The sequence below is a fragment of the Adelges cooleyi genome, unplaced genomic scaffold, assembly GCF_023614345.1.
Source record: "Adelges cooleyi isolate 19-005CV unplaced genomic scaffold, UGA_ACOO_1.1 ACOO_flye_CR_arks_rails_tigmint_CR_PRNA_307, whole genome shotgun sequence".
Lineage (NCBI taxonomy): Eukaryota > Metazoa > Arthropoda > Insecta > Hemiptera > Adelgidae > Adelges > Adelges cooleyi.
In genome coordinates, this window is record NW_026095978.1 from 706,816 (window position 1) to 724,046 (window position 17,231).

Below are 17,231 nucleotides of genomic sequence, written 5' to 3' on the forward strand. Positions count from 1 at the left end.
TTTGGCTGGTAATGTCTTCAACGATAGTATTTCATCCTAGCTTTAATGTTTCCTTACAGCACGTCTTGTGAACGCATCAAGTTTATTTTCCTTGACATTTTTTTCACCTGTCAACCCAAGTACGGCGCACACTTTGAGTAGGTCAATTAATCAATTGCGCCCTTTGTATAATGTTATTACACGTACACTGTTGATGTGCATACATATACGTACACAACAAAATGGACTGGAATGTTTCAAAAAAAAAAAAAATTAAAATACAAAACCACCTGACACAAAGCCATCGATTCGACGAGCAGTCATTAATAAAACAAATTACACGCAACAAACAGGGTTCGTTCAAACACGGCTTGTAATTTTCATATATCGAGTTTTACAGCATATTAGGCAGCTTATATAATATTCGGTTTGTTTATTTACCGGTAATGAGGTTTCGCGCATAAATTTTAACGATAAAATCCAATGACGCCAAACGATAATAATTAGTAATCCCTATGTACACGTATGGCCGGGCCTCGGTGTTTAACAAGCTCCCACACGAATTAATTATTATCACAAATATTTTAACTGTTTCAAAACCGACGCGAAAAAGTCTACATACACAGGGTCATATTCGTTAAGGACAAGACACTAATTTTCTATTTACTAGTTTCGACTGGTCGACAACCGGTTTTGGATAATAATTACACTTTAAAATGTTACCCACAATGGTTTCAAAAATCAAGGATGGGGCTAATGGTATAGTGTTATATGAATAGCTTCACGAAGAAAGGGCCACTTTTAGTAAAACGAAAAAACTATTGTTGTTTAAAAAATATATAAAAATGTAATATCTCTATCAGAGTCAATAACTCATTGGATAGTAGGATTAAATTTTATAGAAGAATTTTTTTTCAGTAACGCAGTCTTGATGATATTAATATTTAGGCATCACTTGGACCCTTTCTACGAAAATCAATAATTGTTTGTAACTATTATACTTAGTTAAAACGGTTTAGTTTATGACTGTAAGATATAAAAACAAGTTTTATTAACATTTTAAACAAAAAATATACCTTAATTAAAAAAAAAACCAAATTTACACTTAAAATATATTTATGTAAAATATAAGAATTCAATTTAAAAAGCCAATTAATAAGGTTCCTTTTAAGTTTTAAAAGTCGATAGAGCTCTGAAAAAATAAATACAAATTTAATATAAAATAAGATTAAAATAGTTTAGGGCTACAACATAAAACAAAAGGCTTTTAAAGTAAAATCATACGCACTAACCGCCAGCCTATGGTACTGTTGTTTATTTTCCCTCAAATAGCTCCTGAAGGTTTTTTTTTTGGAATTTTCTTAAATAAAAACAAAATATTTTATTAAAAGTACACAAACTCGATAATGATCAAAGTTCAAGAGTTGGATGGAGTGTTGTTTGTGGTGCTATGATTTTTTTTATGATTTTTTATGCTGACTTAACCTTTCTTCGAAGCTTAGTTCAGCAATTAATAATTTCGGAATTTGCCATTTCTTTTATGGAATTCCTCGAAACAAATCTTTCACCGTTCCTTTATAATTCAAAATAATTCATTCTCTTTAAACCATCGTGTAAACAATTCCCAAGCGTATTGTTTTTTTTATACTCTGTATTAATTACTCTCCGCAAAAATCATATTGTATATTTTGTTTGTATTAGTATAATATTTTTATTTTATTTTAGTATCGACGCGAATCTGAAAAGGTGTTACACGTATAATATGATTTGTTTTTATATTTATATTTTTTTGTGTCTAGACTTTGGACCAACAATAACGTTTTAACCGCCAGACCGAATTTTTCGATGGCCACAAATCATGCGTCGAAGATATGTCAATAAGTTAACGTATGGGGTTTTACATTTACTATTTTTATGGATATACCATTTGGACAACTGCACAAGTCGAAGCAAACAGTATGTTTACCTTGAACAAATAAGTAATAAAAGTAAAGTGTTCAACGTTCATAATAATATATTATAGTTATAGAATGTGGTGGAAATAACATGAGTCGGTGAAATGTGAAACGCGTCGCAACAGAATTCCAAGTATTCATTAACTGAATGTTTAGTTTGTCGGGCAGATAAAAAAATAAAAAATAATACTACTTGTAAAGAGTCAGACGGCGAGTTTAAGTCTTTTAAACGAGTATGGGTTTCATATTGAATGGAGGAAATAAACATTAGGGCGGTTCCTGTTCTTCGTGTACACTTAAAAATATAGCATGTGCCAGATTACAGACTATACAGTCAGTATGGCCGTCGTTTCTGTTGCAATCTCTCCTTTTGTAATGGACACTTTAATTTCTTTTTATTGTGTTAGACGTTTCTAGTGGTACAAAAAGGGTTTGTATTATATTGCACACCCGTCCGGTGGACATGATGTGATTTAGGTTAGACTTTTATTGGATAGCTAAGGTCCTATGAGATAGGATAAGTAAGATAGGTTTGCATTAGATAGGTGGATAGGTTAGGATTCATTTCCCAGTTGTGGGATACGGTTGTCAACTTTATGGGCTGCATAATGAGATCAAAAGAAAAAGATGAGCGTCACGGTAAGGACTTTGTCACAGAAATTACAAGGAGACCAGATTTAGTAATATCAAAATATGTACTTCGTTAGTTATACGTTAAGAGAGAAACACTGTGCTAGCAGGCTCTCCTTGGTTCTATGCACTCAAACATAAAACAAAAAGGTAATGTTGTGTTAGTTGGATTAGAATTAATTTAAACTCGGATATTCTATGTATTTCACTACATACCCTATTTGTTTGGAGCGTGAAGATGATAATTATTTTAAATAATACTTATGAAACACCGAGCTTAACGAGTACGTTGAACCGGCCAACGAGACTTGGATGCTTGTGGCGGTGTTGATTTCGGGTTCGTGTCGTTTTTCATTCCAACCCCTTCGGATTGCTAACATTATATAACATTTTTAGCACAAGTTGTGCAGCATTTCGACGGGGTAATGGGAAATAAAAAAAAAAATCTTTACAATAATAATAACAGCTATAATATTACAACCGCTCAAAAGCCATCGGCCCGTCCGTTGGTTTCCACTTCATTAAAATGATCACGGTGTGTGTGTGTGAAAACCGCATAATGATGTATGCAATTCATTAAAACGTATCAAAAAAAAATATAATACAGCGAATGTTATTAGTGTGAGTGTGTTTGCTCTGGAATCGCTCTCGGTTGATTGGATGAACGGGATAAAAAAAATAAAAAACACCCCAACTGAACATCAGGTGACGACATATTATTGTGCACCGGCTAAGAATGATCCGTGCGTTCGCCATTGACCCGTGAAAACACGGTTTGTCGACTAAAAAAATAAAAAAGCTTTCCCGAGTATACACTTTTTTTGTACCGTGCAAAGCAAAATAAGACATTATTATGTGCATCGGTTCCGGTTGTAGTTCCGCTCTGCCGGCAAGCAATTCCCGCAGGCTACAGCTGACACGCAATAATCGAATACATAATAATATTACATAATATAATATTATTATAAGTAAATATAACTTACTGCTGGCCCACAGCAGGTGTGGAAAAAACGCTTCCGTCCAGTTCGTATAACAATAATATGTACTTTATACTATTTAAAAAATTAGTCTATATTCGAATTTTAGCTTTTTCCAGAGCTGTCCAGAGCTTTATTAAACGGTAAGGATGACAGTAATGGTGTTGTGAAGTATTATAATATAAATAGCGTCGTAAATATAGGCCCTTAGTTTATCAATTGACACTTTTGGTAAAACGAAAAAAAACTGTTGTTATTTTCAAAAAAGTATAAAAATGTAACAATCTCTATCAGTCAATAGAGAATTTTTGCCGATGATAGATGAGGACCGGTGATAAAGAATATTATGTAATAATCACATTTTCGATAAACTGTGGACTAACGCCATTTGCGCACGAAGCACCATTCAAATTCAAAAGCTGGAACAACCGTACGCCGAGTGAAATAATAAAATTACTACCGTTTGGATGCGAGTATTAAAATCAGATTATTTTGCTGCTCGTCGAACAGTTCAAACTTTTCGTCCCGCAAGTCATTTGTCAGCTACTTGTTCGGAACTCGATTGCAAAGTGTCAAATATTCATGTCGGCAACACCTTCGTTAACCACCCCACATTATGACGGTTTAGTTATTATTGTTCTCTTGTGAATACCCGACGAGTAGTCAGTGTCAGAGTTGACAGAATCATATAAGCCGAAGCGTACCTTTTCAATAATATTATGTTACACGGTATCACAAAAAGTATCCGGTTAAAAGTGTATAGTCTTACCGATTTCGATGGTTGGTATTAATAAAGCAAGACAAACGGGGGGGGGGGAAAGCACATGAACTTAAAATGTTAGTTAGAAAAAGATGGAAAAGGAATACTACATTGACAATGACCATGATTGAGGAAAGCATAGATTGCAAGACGGGAAAGGAATGACCCAGGAGGCTTTTTAAAAGGCAGATTGTATGGAACACACTAGACCAATAGCTTTGGACGAATTAAAAAATCTAATTAAAATCACTTTTCAATAAACGCTTCGATGTGAACCTGTAAAAGGTTGATATACAAAAATTGAGAAAAATATTGTTACAGTATGCTTCAAATTTTATTTTGACTACAGATTTTTGAGAAAATTATTTGTTATGTAGCACCATTTTAGATGGCCTTTCAGTTTAATTTAACATGTATATGTTGTTGGGATGGACTCAAGAAATATTTCATATCGCTATTTTCGCGTTATACTTTTACTTCCAGTTAGAGATAAGACATAAGACACAATATACAAGGAAAAGGAGAAAAATATAAGTGATAAGAGATAAGATAGAATATAAGTGATAGAGATGGTAATCCAGAGCGGAGAAAATAACTAGTTTTTCTAGACCTTTAGAGCTTTAAAAGTTCGATAGAGAGAAATGTTTTTAAATTGCGTGCAGACGTCATATATGTAGTGTTATTGTTATCATCATAACGGCGAACAGGTGCTGTACACAGCCGACGACGATGAATAAACAGACAAGCGTTTATCAGAGGGTACCAAACGTTTTTCCTGAGACTATTGGCCGCATGTGCTATATGCATATGTATACCTCTAAGTTTAACTTTGTTGATCCAATTGGCATCGCCGAACACACAATGATGATGATTTACATTATGCATGCCCACGCGCGTGCACAATAATATGCATGCCGATTGCGAAGGGAGCCGATCCTCGTTTTACACGTACATCGCAATGTAATCCGCCAAATTAACATATTATTATTATTTAAAACTCGAACCGTTCAATATGTGTACATCTGTTGCAGGTACAGCCGTGGGAAATGATAAAATTTGTAAAACACACCAATTACGATGGTAACCAACAGCCTGGCCAAGTGTTGTGTGCCAAAGTGCCGATTCCTTATTTTAAAGTAAAAAGAAATTACTTGAAGCAAAAACATTGCATCATAAATATGCGTTATTGTAGCTACACTAATGTTATATGAAGGAATTTTAATAAAACAGATTAGAATCATTAGGTTTGCAATAGGACGCATCAATACAACCGTTACTCTAAATAAGACAAAGATTGATAGTAACGCCAAAGGTGGTGAAATCAAAGACAATAAGTTATACTGATCGAGTTTTGTACTTTCTGAATAATTGTGTTTGGAAAAGTCGTTTTAAATAATAACAATAATTTATACAATTCTGCAAACAACAGCTGGTACTTGCTATAATAGTAATAATTTTTTTTTTATTAAATTTGTTTAGTTTACCGGACTTTTAAGCAACAGGTTCGCATCGAAAGAACGATACCAAAGAGCAGGGAGAACGGTCGAGTACATAATATCTAAATGATGATGATGACAGTTGCTTGAGGTCTGATTGTACATACTTCAGGAATTTAACCTATATCATTTTAAAGGGCGGTCGGTGTACACATGATCGGGTCAGAGAGCAGATGGTTTTATTGTGTGTAGGCGGTGTAGTGAGACGGCAGCATTTGTAAAAAGGAAGTAAAAGGGTACCAAAGGTAGGGAAGGTCAGGGAGAGCAGGGACAATAGGGAATACTCTGGATTCTTTATATTGTATTTTCGTACACCGCATACTCAAACGGTTGGCTGGAAATTATTATTATAGGCGTTCTGCACGCGTGTCATTTTTATTGCACTACCCACCGATTTCGTTTTGTTTTCCCTAGACCTTCGGTACACCATAGCGGTAATCCCTGCATAGCTCATATACCTAGTACATATACCTACCCATATCGCGTATAACCTAACGCGCTGGCTATAATACACAATAACAGTAATAATAATAATAATAATAGCAATAACCGTCCGTTTACAGTATCGTATTATCATAATACATTATATCTTTCACGAAAACTGGCGTCGAGTGGTCCTCGTCTTGCATATCCACAGTGTAGATTAAATCAGAGAGGACACTTGATAATATCATTTGAGAATAAGAGATTAGGGATATGCGTTTAGATATAACAGATTACATAATATCAATTATCCAATTTATTTCCACGAAGCAGAGAAAATAACCGTCATCATTTTTTTGTAAGTATATTCTAAGCTTTTTTTTTTAACCTCTAAGGAGATTTTACCGCCAAAGTCAAGCGCCAGTCTTCGTCAAAGATACTTTGGCCATATAATCGGTTTGTCCTTAACGACTTTACTCGTGCGGTACGCTGACGATAATAACAACAATATATACGTATATATATATATATAAATAATATAATTAAATTCCACGTTATTCGTTGTTCGGCCTGGAACTCCTTTCCGACGACCACGCTAAGCCGTTCGACGTTGACAATTTTAATTATAGATGCGGCACACTCGTGAAGAACCCTGGTCGGATGCAATTAAAATTCAACGAACACCCGGTCGTATACACCAGAGTAATATTGCACGCGGTTTACACTAATTAAACGGTGGAAACAAAAAAAAAAATTATAATAAAAAAATTTCCTTTCAAAGTAGGTTTGTTTGTACAGCTCTTGACGATCAGTTGCCTGCAGAACTCGACCGAACTCGGTCTAAGCACCTGCAAATAATTCTGTAGTTTTGGTTACCTGAGCCACAAAGCTATAAGTGGTTAATTATTTGTCGAAAAAAAACCTATAATTTTAACTCTCAACGATAATTCATAAGCAGTTTATATATTTCTTGTTACATCCAATGAATGCAATATTTATTATAGTATTGAAACAAATTTAACACTTCCTATTGAGTTATTAAACATTACTACAACGTCATATTGTATATGACATAAAAAACATTGTATTTTAAATATTTTCAGGTTTTTCCAATGGTGAATAATTCGACTATTCATTGAATCAATAAATACCGGAGTAACAACAAAAGTGATGAATAAAAATATTTACGAATGAACAAATTACTTGAAAAAAAAAATAATAACGATAAAACCTCTTCGAATCAATGCATTAAGGAGAAAAAAAACAATTTATTCAAGCAAAACAGCTAACAATGAAAGAAGCCATTTTTTTTTTATTTTCCAAATCATTTTACTGTACATAACGTCAACGTATTGTAAAAACGGATGAAACAGAATATTTTCGGTTTTACAAGTAATTGTTAGCTTAAATATTATTATGTTGCTTATTTGCGGAAAGTGAAAAAAAATGTATATGACTGAGCTTTAAAAGGCCAATTTACAATTTTCATCAGAATTGGTTGGACTGCAGGTTGTTGCCATTTGTCGTTCACTACTGTCTCCCCTCTGACTACTATTTTCCTAGGAAAAGAGTATCTCTTACTTTTAATTATTCGAAAAATTATATTTAACTTTATATTTGTTAATAGGAAACTTAAATGTAGGTTTGCCAACTTATGAAAAATAACGAGTTGCCAAAAACGCACACAATCATGTTAATACATTGATCCGAAAATGTCTGTAATATATCTTTGATACATTAGTAGTGTAATATTGTTGTGGCTATTAAAAGCTACTGTTCGAATATTAAGAATACACGACCAAGACATTGTAACAACGGAAATATCATATTTGTTTAACGTCAAACGTTATAACATAACGGCATACACTATTGTGAATAACAATTATTATTGTTCAACGGAAATAGCGATATTCAACATACATAACTTCTGGAAAGTTTCTCTTTTATGAAATGCTAATAAAACGCGTCTTGGGCAATGTAGGACAAAAGCTTTGGAACACTACCAAAACGTTGTGAATCCCACACAGTGTTGTTTTTTTTCTGGCATGCTATGGAAACTCGGTTTTCTGGGCTCACAGTTTTGAATACAGCCAATGTTTAATTGAAATCCTATGGGCCTTCTGTTCGTCAGCCCCAAGACGTCAGCACATATTTTCTTCTTGGCCAAACACGGTTTTCAAAACTTTTAATTACACTCTGAAATGTTCGTTCGACACACTAATAATTATCTATATCCGTTGAACAGATGTGTTTGAAACTGTATTAGAAAAAAGCAAAAATCGTTTAAGCGTTATTTGTTGTTTAGTATCCATCACATTATTATAGCGTTGAAAGTAATATGTTGGTAAAAAATATAATTGTTTTTTCTTTAGTTGGCACCTGTTAATTGGATTGATTTAATAATTTGAAGGAAACTATAAAAAAAATATGTATTGCTTCGAAAACAATACCATTCGGTTTTGGACTTGGTGTGTTTGTGTGTTTTTAGATATTGTTTTCCAACGACAAATACAAACTCTACAAGAACGTGCACGATAGACGACACGTTTTTCATATGTAATAATAATATTAAACTACAACAATATTGGACACTACTTTGGACTGTACTTTTGTAACACATTCCAGAAACAATAAAACGATCAAATATCGTCCAAGTACAGACTGTTACAAAGAATAGGATTTGTTGTTTGTATGAAATTACTTGAAACTGCCTTGATTCTGTTTTTAAATGTCGATTGAGAAAATATTATGAACTATTGTGTTTTTAATTATTGTAGTATTTGTAGTGTCTACTATTCAAAAATGCCTTCTTGTCATTCACCGGTGTTAAAACAGCTGTCTTATTTCTTATCATGCGATTCTCCATCAATTATCCTTAATATCACTACAATCTTATCTCTCGTCAACCGAATTTTCTTAAAATTGTTTTAGCTAAAATTTCATAAAATAAAATCACCGTCGAATCAAAATTTGATTTTCCCATACCCAAATCCCGACCATTCGTATATTTTATTTATTACACCACTTGCTTTTGGAAGTCCCTGTTAAATTATTTGTCACTATACGACGGATTCAGTATTTGTATGAAAACCAATAGAAATGTCGAGAGTGAGAAAGATGATTGAGCTGACGATGCAGCACAATGTTAATGCGGTTGAAACAATCCCGTTGGAATGTTTCAGGCGAACCAGTCGATATGGATTAGACACGGCCAGAATGTTTGGAAATCGTCGACGGTATTATCTATGCAAGCGCAATGCGGTGTACAGTTGTATGTTTGTGGTATATTGCAGTGACTACATGCCAACAGGCAATGCACGGTTAGACTTTTACATAGAACTTTTGAAAATTTACCCCCCCCCCCAAAAAAAAAACCTCAAAGGCTAAACATTAACTTGTCGGAGAAGTGGTCACATTCTCAAATAAACGGTTAGACACTCAATGCCTATTAAAGTTTGATTGCAATTTTGTAGTTTTCCTTTTTGGAGACACTAAAATGTATGCCGGTTTACAGTGTTAGACAATGTTCAAATTTGTATCTTTTTTACTTTCTTCCAAACCTGTATCAACTTTTAATATGGCAACGGTAACGTAGGTACATATTTAATTAAATTTTTTAATTTAGAATCGTGTTCCGAAAATTTGGACTGGTCGATAACCCGCTTACGAGGCGAGTACAAAATAATACTGGAAAAATAAATAAAAATATAAAGTTAAAATGGCACGACTATCCGGTTTTATATTGCACACTATTTACTTTAGCCTTTAGAATTGACACTTAAAGCACGGAATCTCATGTTAGAAAATATGACACAAAAAGCTCTATCAAAAGAATTTTTTTCATTAGTTCAATGCCGTGAAATGTAATCATTGTTCATTTATTTCATTAGAAAATGTTGTGTTTGTAATATAACTATATCAATATACTAACGGGAGGCGAAGAGCGGTAGAGCAATGCACTCAGATAGAAAAAAAAGCCCTACACTCCACCATTCTTAATTTTAACATTAATAATTATTCAAAACTGGTTATCGACCGGTGAAAGCATTGTTAATTAAAAAAATTAACAGACCACTGGAAAATACCAAGAAAAAAAGAAAAGATAAATATTTAGTATATTTTAACAAAAATGTTTAAAAAAAAAAAATTACAAAATTGCAATTATTTTTCAAAGATATTGAGTCAGTCGTCGCGTTTCTGTTTGATATTTTTTTTTTTATGACAATTATTATTATAAGACGTCTGCTTTATTGTTTACAACGAAATTAACTTTTGTGATTTGCCGAACGGGCGACCGTGGAAAAGTTTGTCGCAGACTCTTTTCTTAATTTAATATTTTTTTTTTTTTTGGTTCCCAGTTCCGACAAGACAATACTCGTAACAACAATAATAATTATATTATACAGCACTGCGCGATGCGATCTAGATTGGTTTCGAGTTTATAACGTTTGCAGTTAACACAAGACGGAGAGACGGAATAATAGTATTATTATTATTATTATTATTACTATCGTTCCGGATGAACTGAGAAGAATTAAACTAATTTCACCCCGAGCTCACATTTAAAAACGCCATTCGAGTCGTCGTCGGTTGAAAGTATAATAATTTGTCGCACTTTCGTCGTGAGCGGCGCAAACGGAGTGAAAATGTCTTTATCTCGTTTTAACGACATTCGCCCACCTCGCCGGCTTTTAATTAACACACACCGGAAGCCGCCAAGAGAATATACTTAATGCCCGAAAACTTAATTGCGTTATGTCCTTAAAATTCAACAGTTAATCGAGTTACGTCAGGACGGTATATACTAATTAACTACGCGATTACACTAGACTTTGGACGAATGCGAATGCTCTGCACTTGGCTACTGTGTGACTTTAATTTGGAATTTAATTTGTCTACCGGCTCTAAAATGCATCCAAGTGGTCTCTGAGACGTACGTAAGTATACAAGTGTTCAAGTAACGTTTTCGGCCGTAACGACTTTTATTCAGAGCTTTTCCCATTGGCGAGAAGACTTGGCCGAAAAACGTTGAGCGTCGACGAGAAGGTATTTGTTGAAAGATGAACATTGTTTTTATCTGTTCTATATGGTGATTTTGTACTCTTGGATGTCTTTAAAAATCATTTATTAGCGTACCAAGTCTATACATCAGAAATCTTATCTGAAATATACTTATATATGTATTTATAAATAAAAATGTCCCTTAAAAAAAACATTTTTCAATTTTAAAAAATACTTCCACACATGTATGGTATGTTTTCCGGGTATCATACAGGTTAATAATATAGTGTTGAAGAAGAAGAAAACTTAATTAATCCACTGTCATAGGAGATTTGAACATTTTTGTTGATATTTTGTTTTTTGAACAGTAGCCTTAAAAACAGTTCGGCCTTAAAAACGTCCAAACATAAATCAGTTAGATCTACTGTAGAACTACAACATAATGTTATAATTTTTTTTTTTTAAACCAATAGGTCATACTAGTTTTTTAATACAAAAAACCACCCATAAACAAATTATAAGAAAATAATTCTATTATAATTAAACTTGTGCTAGGTACTTGTTGATATTTACTAATTGAGATTATTTGCGGTCATTTAGTACATTTTTTAGTAGACATTTTACAACTAACAGTTCATTAAATTTTCTTTTTTGAAAATATTTGTTTTTTTAAGAAATATTACAAATTTTACTGGATTATTCTCAATTCAAAAAATGTATAAAATACATTCAATACAAATGTTTACATTCCTTACATTACTATGACTTCACTTCACTGGTTGTTCTATAATATTTTATAAGCAAAAACATGTTGAACAATTTCGGTTTCTGAATCTTAAAAAATGTTTTTCCACTCGTTCATTGTTGATATAACATTATTAAGATTACCGATACGTTTAGATTAAGTTAAGTTTAGAGTCCTTAGCTTGAGTTCAAAACTTTTGTATTTTTTTTTCGTTTGTCGTTCTCTGTTCGAGGATTTATTTTTGGCGAAAATGTCCATTTTATAATTATTATTGTAACTTTATTAATAACGTTTGTAAACCCTGATTTTTCTAGTTTTTGACGAAAAGAGGTATTTTTTTTTTCATTTTTTTGTCCTATTAAGTATCTTTTGTGGCCTATTTTGACCCACAGAATCAAAATATATATCTATATAATATACAGCCAGTGGTTAAAAAGTAACCCTCCGCCAAACCGGGATAAGGATTAACAGATTTTGCGACCATCGGGGTACAATGGACAGTATATAAATCGGCCGTTATTGTCAATGATAATCACCGACCGTTGTGTTATATTATTATAACTAATGGCTTAGTTATGTCGTACTATGGTTATCGTTTTTGTTGTGCCACAGCCACAACGACCGAATATCTGGTGTTCCCGGCGGACCCATCGTATCACTTATATAATAACCTATAAACTTCAATCATTTAGAAGTCATACTTCATAGCCGGATGTCGTTAGTCCCACCATCCCTAACAATTTGGTCCCGTGTAGAATTACATAACGCCAATGGGCTATCATAGTTAAATCATAATCAAATACTAACCTAGCGAGTAAACGAGATCACACAAAGTAGGACAATCAAACGTGGCCACTTTGACCTGTCCCCCTTTTGACGTATACCCTTTTGGGCCGTCCAAATATAAATATTAAACAAAAACATAAGATAATCGAATTTTCTTTGAAACCACAGTGCTTCAATGGAGAGATAGGAATAGACCATTAGACTATAAAATGGTTATTAATTGCATGAAAAAAAAACAGTCTGTTGATATGTTTATAAAACCAAATACCAATATTCAAAAAGCTTAACAAATAACCTAACTGTAAGCCATTTTCAAACATAAAAATCTTCCTAGCTTTAGTTTATATTTTATTACTCTTTTTTTTTTGTGAACTCATATATCTGACACTGAAAATGGAAAAATCTGGTTTTTAAATGTATATTTACTTAATGGAAAAAAACCCAGTACAGTCCAAACCGAGCACAATAAGAAAGTATTATAATTGACTGAGTAGTCGTAGTAAGTAAGTAAGGGAGGTCCAGTGTTCACAGTTAATAATACAAATATCGATAAAAGCATTGTACCCAATAATAATTATGTGCTTAAAAATTAATTTTTAGTATTAAGGTGGTTGATTGATTGATCGTCTGTCTATAAAAATATATTGCCATTGTTACCCATGTATCGTAATTAACAATATAATGAAAATACAACATCACACATTGCAACCTAAACACTAACTATGATCAGTGAAATTTTTCCCTTTTTTTGGTTTTTCTTTGATAAAAAAAACCTATACATAGCCCTATTAGAAGCTAAAAGCAAAGCGATTGGAAAACGAGACATAATTTCATATCGACTGCCCCAACGAAAAGGGTCGTATCTCGTTTTTTGCAACTTTTCAGGATGAACCAAACAAACATTCAAATTTAAATTCTTATTCTGTTTTTTAACTTATCAGTTAAAACATTTGGATACATGTTATAGCATATTTATGTTTTAAAACTGAGAGGTAATTTACATTAACTTGCATTCACAACAACATTTTTTATTGGCGCCAGATCGGTGATACGTCAAAAAAAGGACTCGGTGCAAAAACGAGGCAACGTCAAATAAGCTGAGAAGCTGGTCAGGAACATTGAATCAAATTAGACCCATTGAATGTACTAGAAGTTAGCCGAGTAATAGTTGCATGCAAAACTATCATCCTGTTGGATTTCGGCCCAAATTGACCAGATCACCTCGAACTAAGTCCAAGCAGCTTATAGTGAAATCATCGGTACTCACAGTATACGATCATCCTCTTGATCATGAAATCTTCGTCGTGGTAGGTGGACACGACGCATCTGTAGTCGCCGGACAGTTCGATGGTCGGATTAATGATGTGCAAAGCCCGGTGCATGGTCTCGTTGTTGTCGGACACCTTGTAGTCGAGGTTGGTGCGATGACGGAAAATGCCGATGCTGAGTGGCTTTTCGCCGGGTATCCACTGGTAAACGGGTCTGGCGCTGTTGTTGAAGTACCAAGCGACCACCAGGCCGATGGATTTCGGACGCAATGAGTAGAGGCAGTCGAGCACCACGCCGTTTTTGGCACCGGCCATCACGTAGGGAGGCACTCTGAGTTCTTGGAGAGTCACGCCAGCTGTGAACAGAGAAAACAACCTGGTGATAACAACCGACAATAGATGTACAGTAATTATTATTATTGAAATGTTGTAGTGTCCGAGGGCCGGAAAACAGGGTGGCAATAGGTAAAATAGTAATTTATCTATTCATCACACGGTTATAGATATAAAGGTTAGTTTCATGCGGACCATTATATTATACTATATTTTATATAATAATAAAATAAAAAATATGCTATTTTCCACGTGAGTGCGAACTGCGTGTGTTGTATATTTTATGTATAAGGCGAACATAGCGCGAGACCGACTCGATATGACTGTCAAAAAGCTATGCATGTCTGAAGAGATTTCATTTGGAAAATCATATTTTCTGATTTAAAAAAAAAAAAAATGTCTACTGAGTCTCGCCCGGCCGACTGGCACACACAACTCGAATAGACGTCCCATCGATGATGTTATATTCTGTAATATTATATACAGCAGTGTAAACATATCTATATATTATGCATGGCTGAGAATCGACGTATGGTCGTGTCGAAGCTAACGTTACAGCAATATGACATTTGCACTTAAGGGGATCACTTTAAGGTTTTAATAGAATATATAAATTATTCCAAAAATTCGCACTTTTGGCTAGTTTTGAATTTCTTGAAATCGAATTGAATTAAAACACATTTTAATTGAAACAAACTCAAAGGCGCCGCGTTTCGGTGTCTTAGCCCACATAGCTTTCACTGGACTTGTAATATTTGTTTAAATGACATTTTTAGTTTCTTGAAAAATACAACTTAATACACCTGGTTCGGTGTGTGTTGTTATTATTTTACTATTAGTCGCCCCGACACAAGTCCAAGGATATAATAAACCATTTGACAAACGAATAGTGTAGTATTCCAAACGGAATAGCTGTTATTTTATGTAGCACCAACGCGACGTTTCCACTGTAACAACTACATAAAAACTTAACGGCTATTGTTCTTTTGCGTGTGTCTCGACAATCTCACCGGACGTATACATTACAAAAAAAGGGGAAAAAAAGTAAAAATCTACTTCACAGACACATTAACCACAATGGGGCGCAGTAATATTTTCGTCAAACACACAAGAAACAACACATAAACATTTGGGTTATATTTTGTTTTGTTTACTTTACCTCTGTGACTAATCGCCAAAAGCTAACCGAATATGTGCACAAAAACGTCGAGATTAAATAGACTTGGGTCGGTTTCTAGTACCTATTAAAGATGTACACAAGTGGCTTTAAAGGTTAGACCCGGCTGAAAAAGCGAAAAACAAGTTACTATGACATTGTTTTTGACGTTTTTACAGAGGTATAATGTTTACACGAACATCCAAGACACTTATATCAATTTCTGCTGAAGTTTTCGGCTAAATTTACATTTTAGACCACTGCTGAACGTTTTGAGTCGGTTGTCGGACTGCAACAATAGAACTTTTCGTTAAACGTTCTAGAGAGGTCAAACAAAGTGGAAGTTTCAAAAGCGAGTAAGTAGGCAAGTCGAACGTTATTAGCGCTAAGGGGGCCGCCAATCGGTGTGCAAACCTTTGGGGTCGACCTTTGGTGGAAATGAAAAATCTACAAACAGCTTTCAAAGGGTTCGGATGTCGTTTGGAAATTTAGGGTTATTTTGCGGTATCCGTAAACGCTCTTAAAACGCGGGTTGAGCTCGCCGGAACTTTAGTGTCGACCGGTATTAAGTACCTGCACGGAGGACGAGGGCGGCAATCGACAGACGTTTAGAAGCGTTCCGAATGATGGGTTTTCCCGGACGTCCGGTCGGTAGTCGTCACCGCTACTACAGCAGCCGGTATAGGCCAAAGTGTGTACCGTGTGGCGGTGGTCAATGATGGATTCGAAATTACTTCTCGTGGCCGCTGCAGGAGCCTAAGTTTTGTTTGTATACGTCTAAAGTCAACCTGGTGTTTGTTCTCACACGAAGCGCAATACGTTCTCTAGGAGAAAGTTTCAAAACGATTCCGTTTTTTTTTTGAGAGAGATTTGTTGAAACAAAACCAAATGTAGCAACTAGTTTTTAATTTTAAGGTTTAAGAATCCCGAGCCCCCCCCCCCCCGTCCCTTGATCACCGCCAATGGGTGAATCTATGAATAATATTTAACATTTTTTTTTCCACACCATTAAACCAATATTTACTTTTGATATTCAAACGGCTGCCCCCCGAGTTTTTTTAAATCTTCTTATGCCCGTTCAATACTGAACCTTATGAACTAACGAGTTATTCCTGCTCGGCTTCTGTGTGTGTATTATATATTATTATTATCTTACACCGGCCGAGCAAAGCAACAATGTAAAAAAAAAAAAAACAACCGTGCCTTCGACCGAAAGTAATTAAAAAGTCGTCAGATGTATATGTCAGTGTATGGTGTTGAAGCGAATAAAACGAAAAAAACTTTCCGGTCCACCAATCAACGGCCAACCCTCATATGGGGGGAGGGATAACGGGCCAAAAGGGGAAGCCGGAAGAAGGTCGGTTGTGCGGAATTAACGTCACGTGGACTGGGTAAGATTGAAATACGTGTACCTACTCTACATTATAATTATTATAATTTTTTTTTTTATTGTCTGTGTTTGTGTGTAGAATATGTGCGCAATTAAAATTCCACGTGATGTCTATTAGGCGCTGCAAGTAGTCTGTATTGTTTTTTATCCGTCACGCACTCCTTTGTGTTTTGTGTGCTTTTTGTATGTGTACTAGACTGTGTCTAGCGAAAAAAAAATACCTTACCTTAACCCCACACCCTGCCTAGAGTAATTATAATTATTTAAATCCTCGCGATGGAAATTTTAATTTTTCATTAAAAAATGTCCAACTTGAAAACCAATTGACGTGT

At 34.4% G+C, this 17,231-nt stretch overlaps 1 protein-coding gene across 1 annotated transcript in view; it reads right to left on the reverse strand.

Annotated features, from left to right (window-relative positions):
* Positions 1 to 17,231, reverse strand: part of LOC126839680 (uncharacterized) — a 190,374-nt gene that overhangs the window by 84,105 nt on the left and 89,038 nt on the right. The window contains exon 4 of the mRNA XM_050575088.1: positions 14,020 to 14,376. Within this exon, the coding sequence (XP_050431045.1) occupies positions 14,020 to 14,376 (357 nt within the window). The remainder of the gene's footprint in view (positions 1 to 14,019; positions 14,377 to 17,231) is intronic.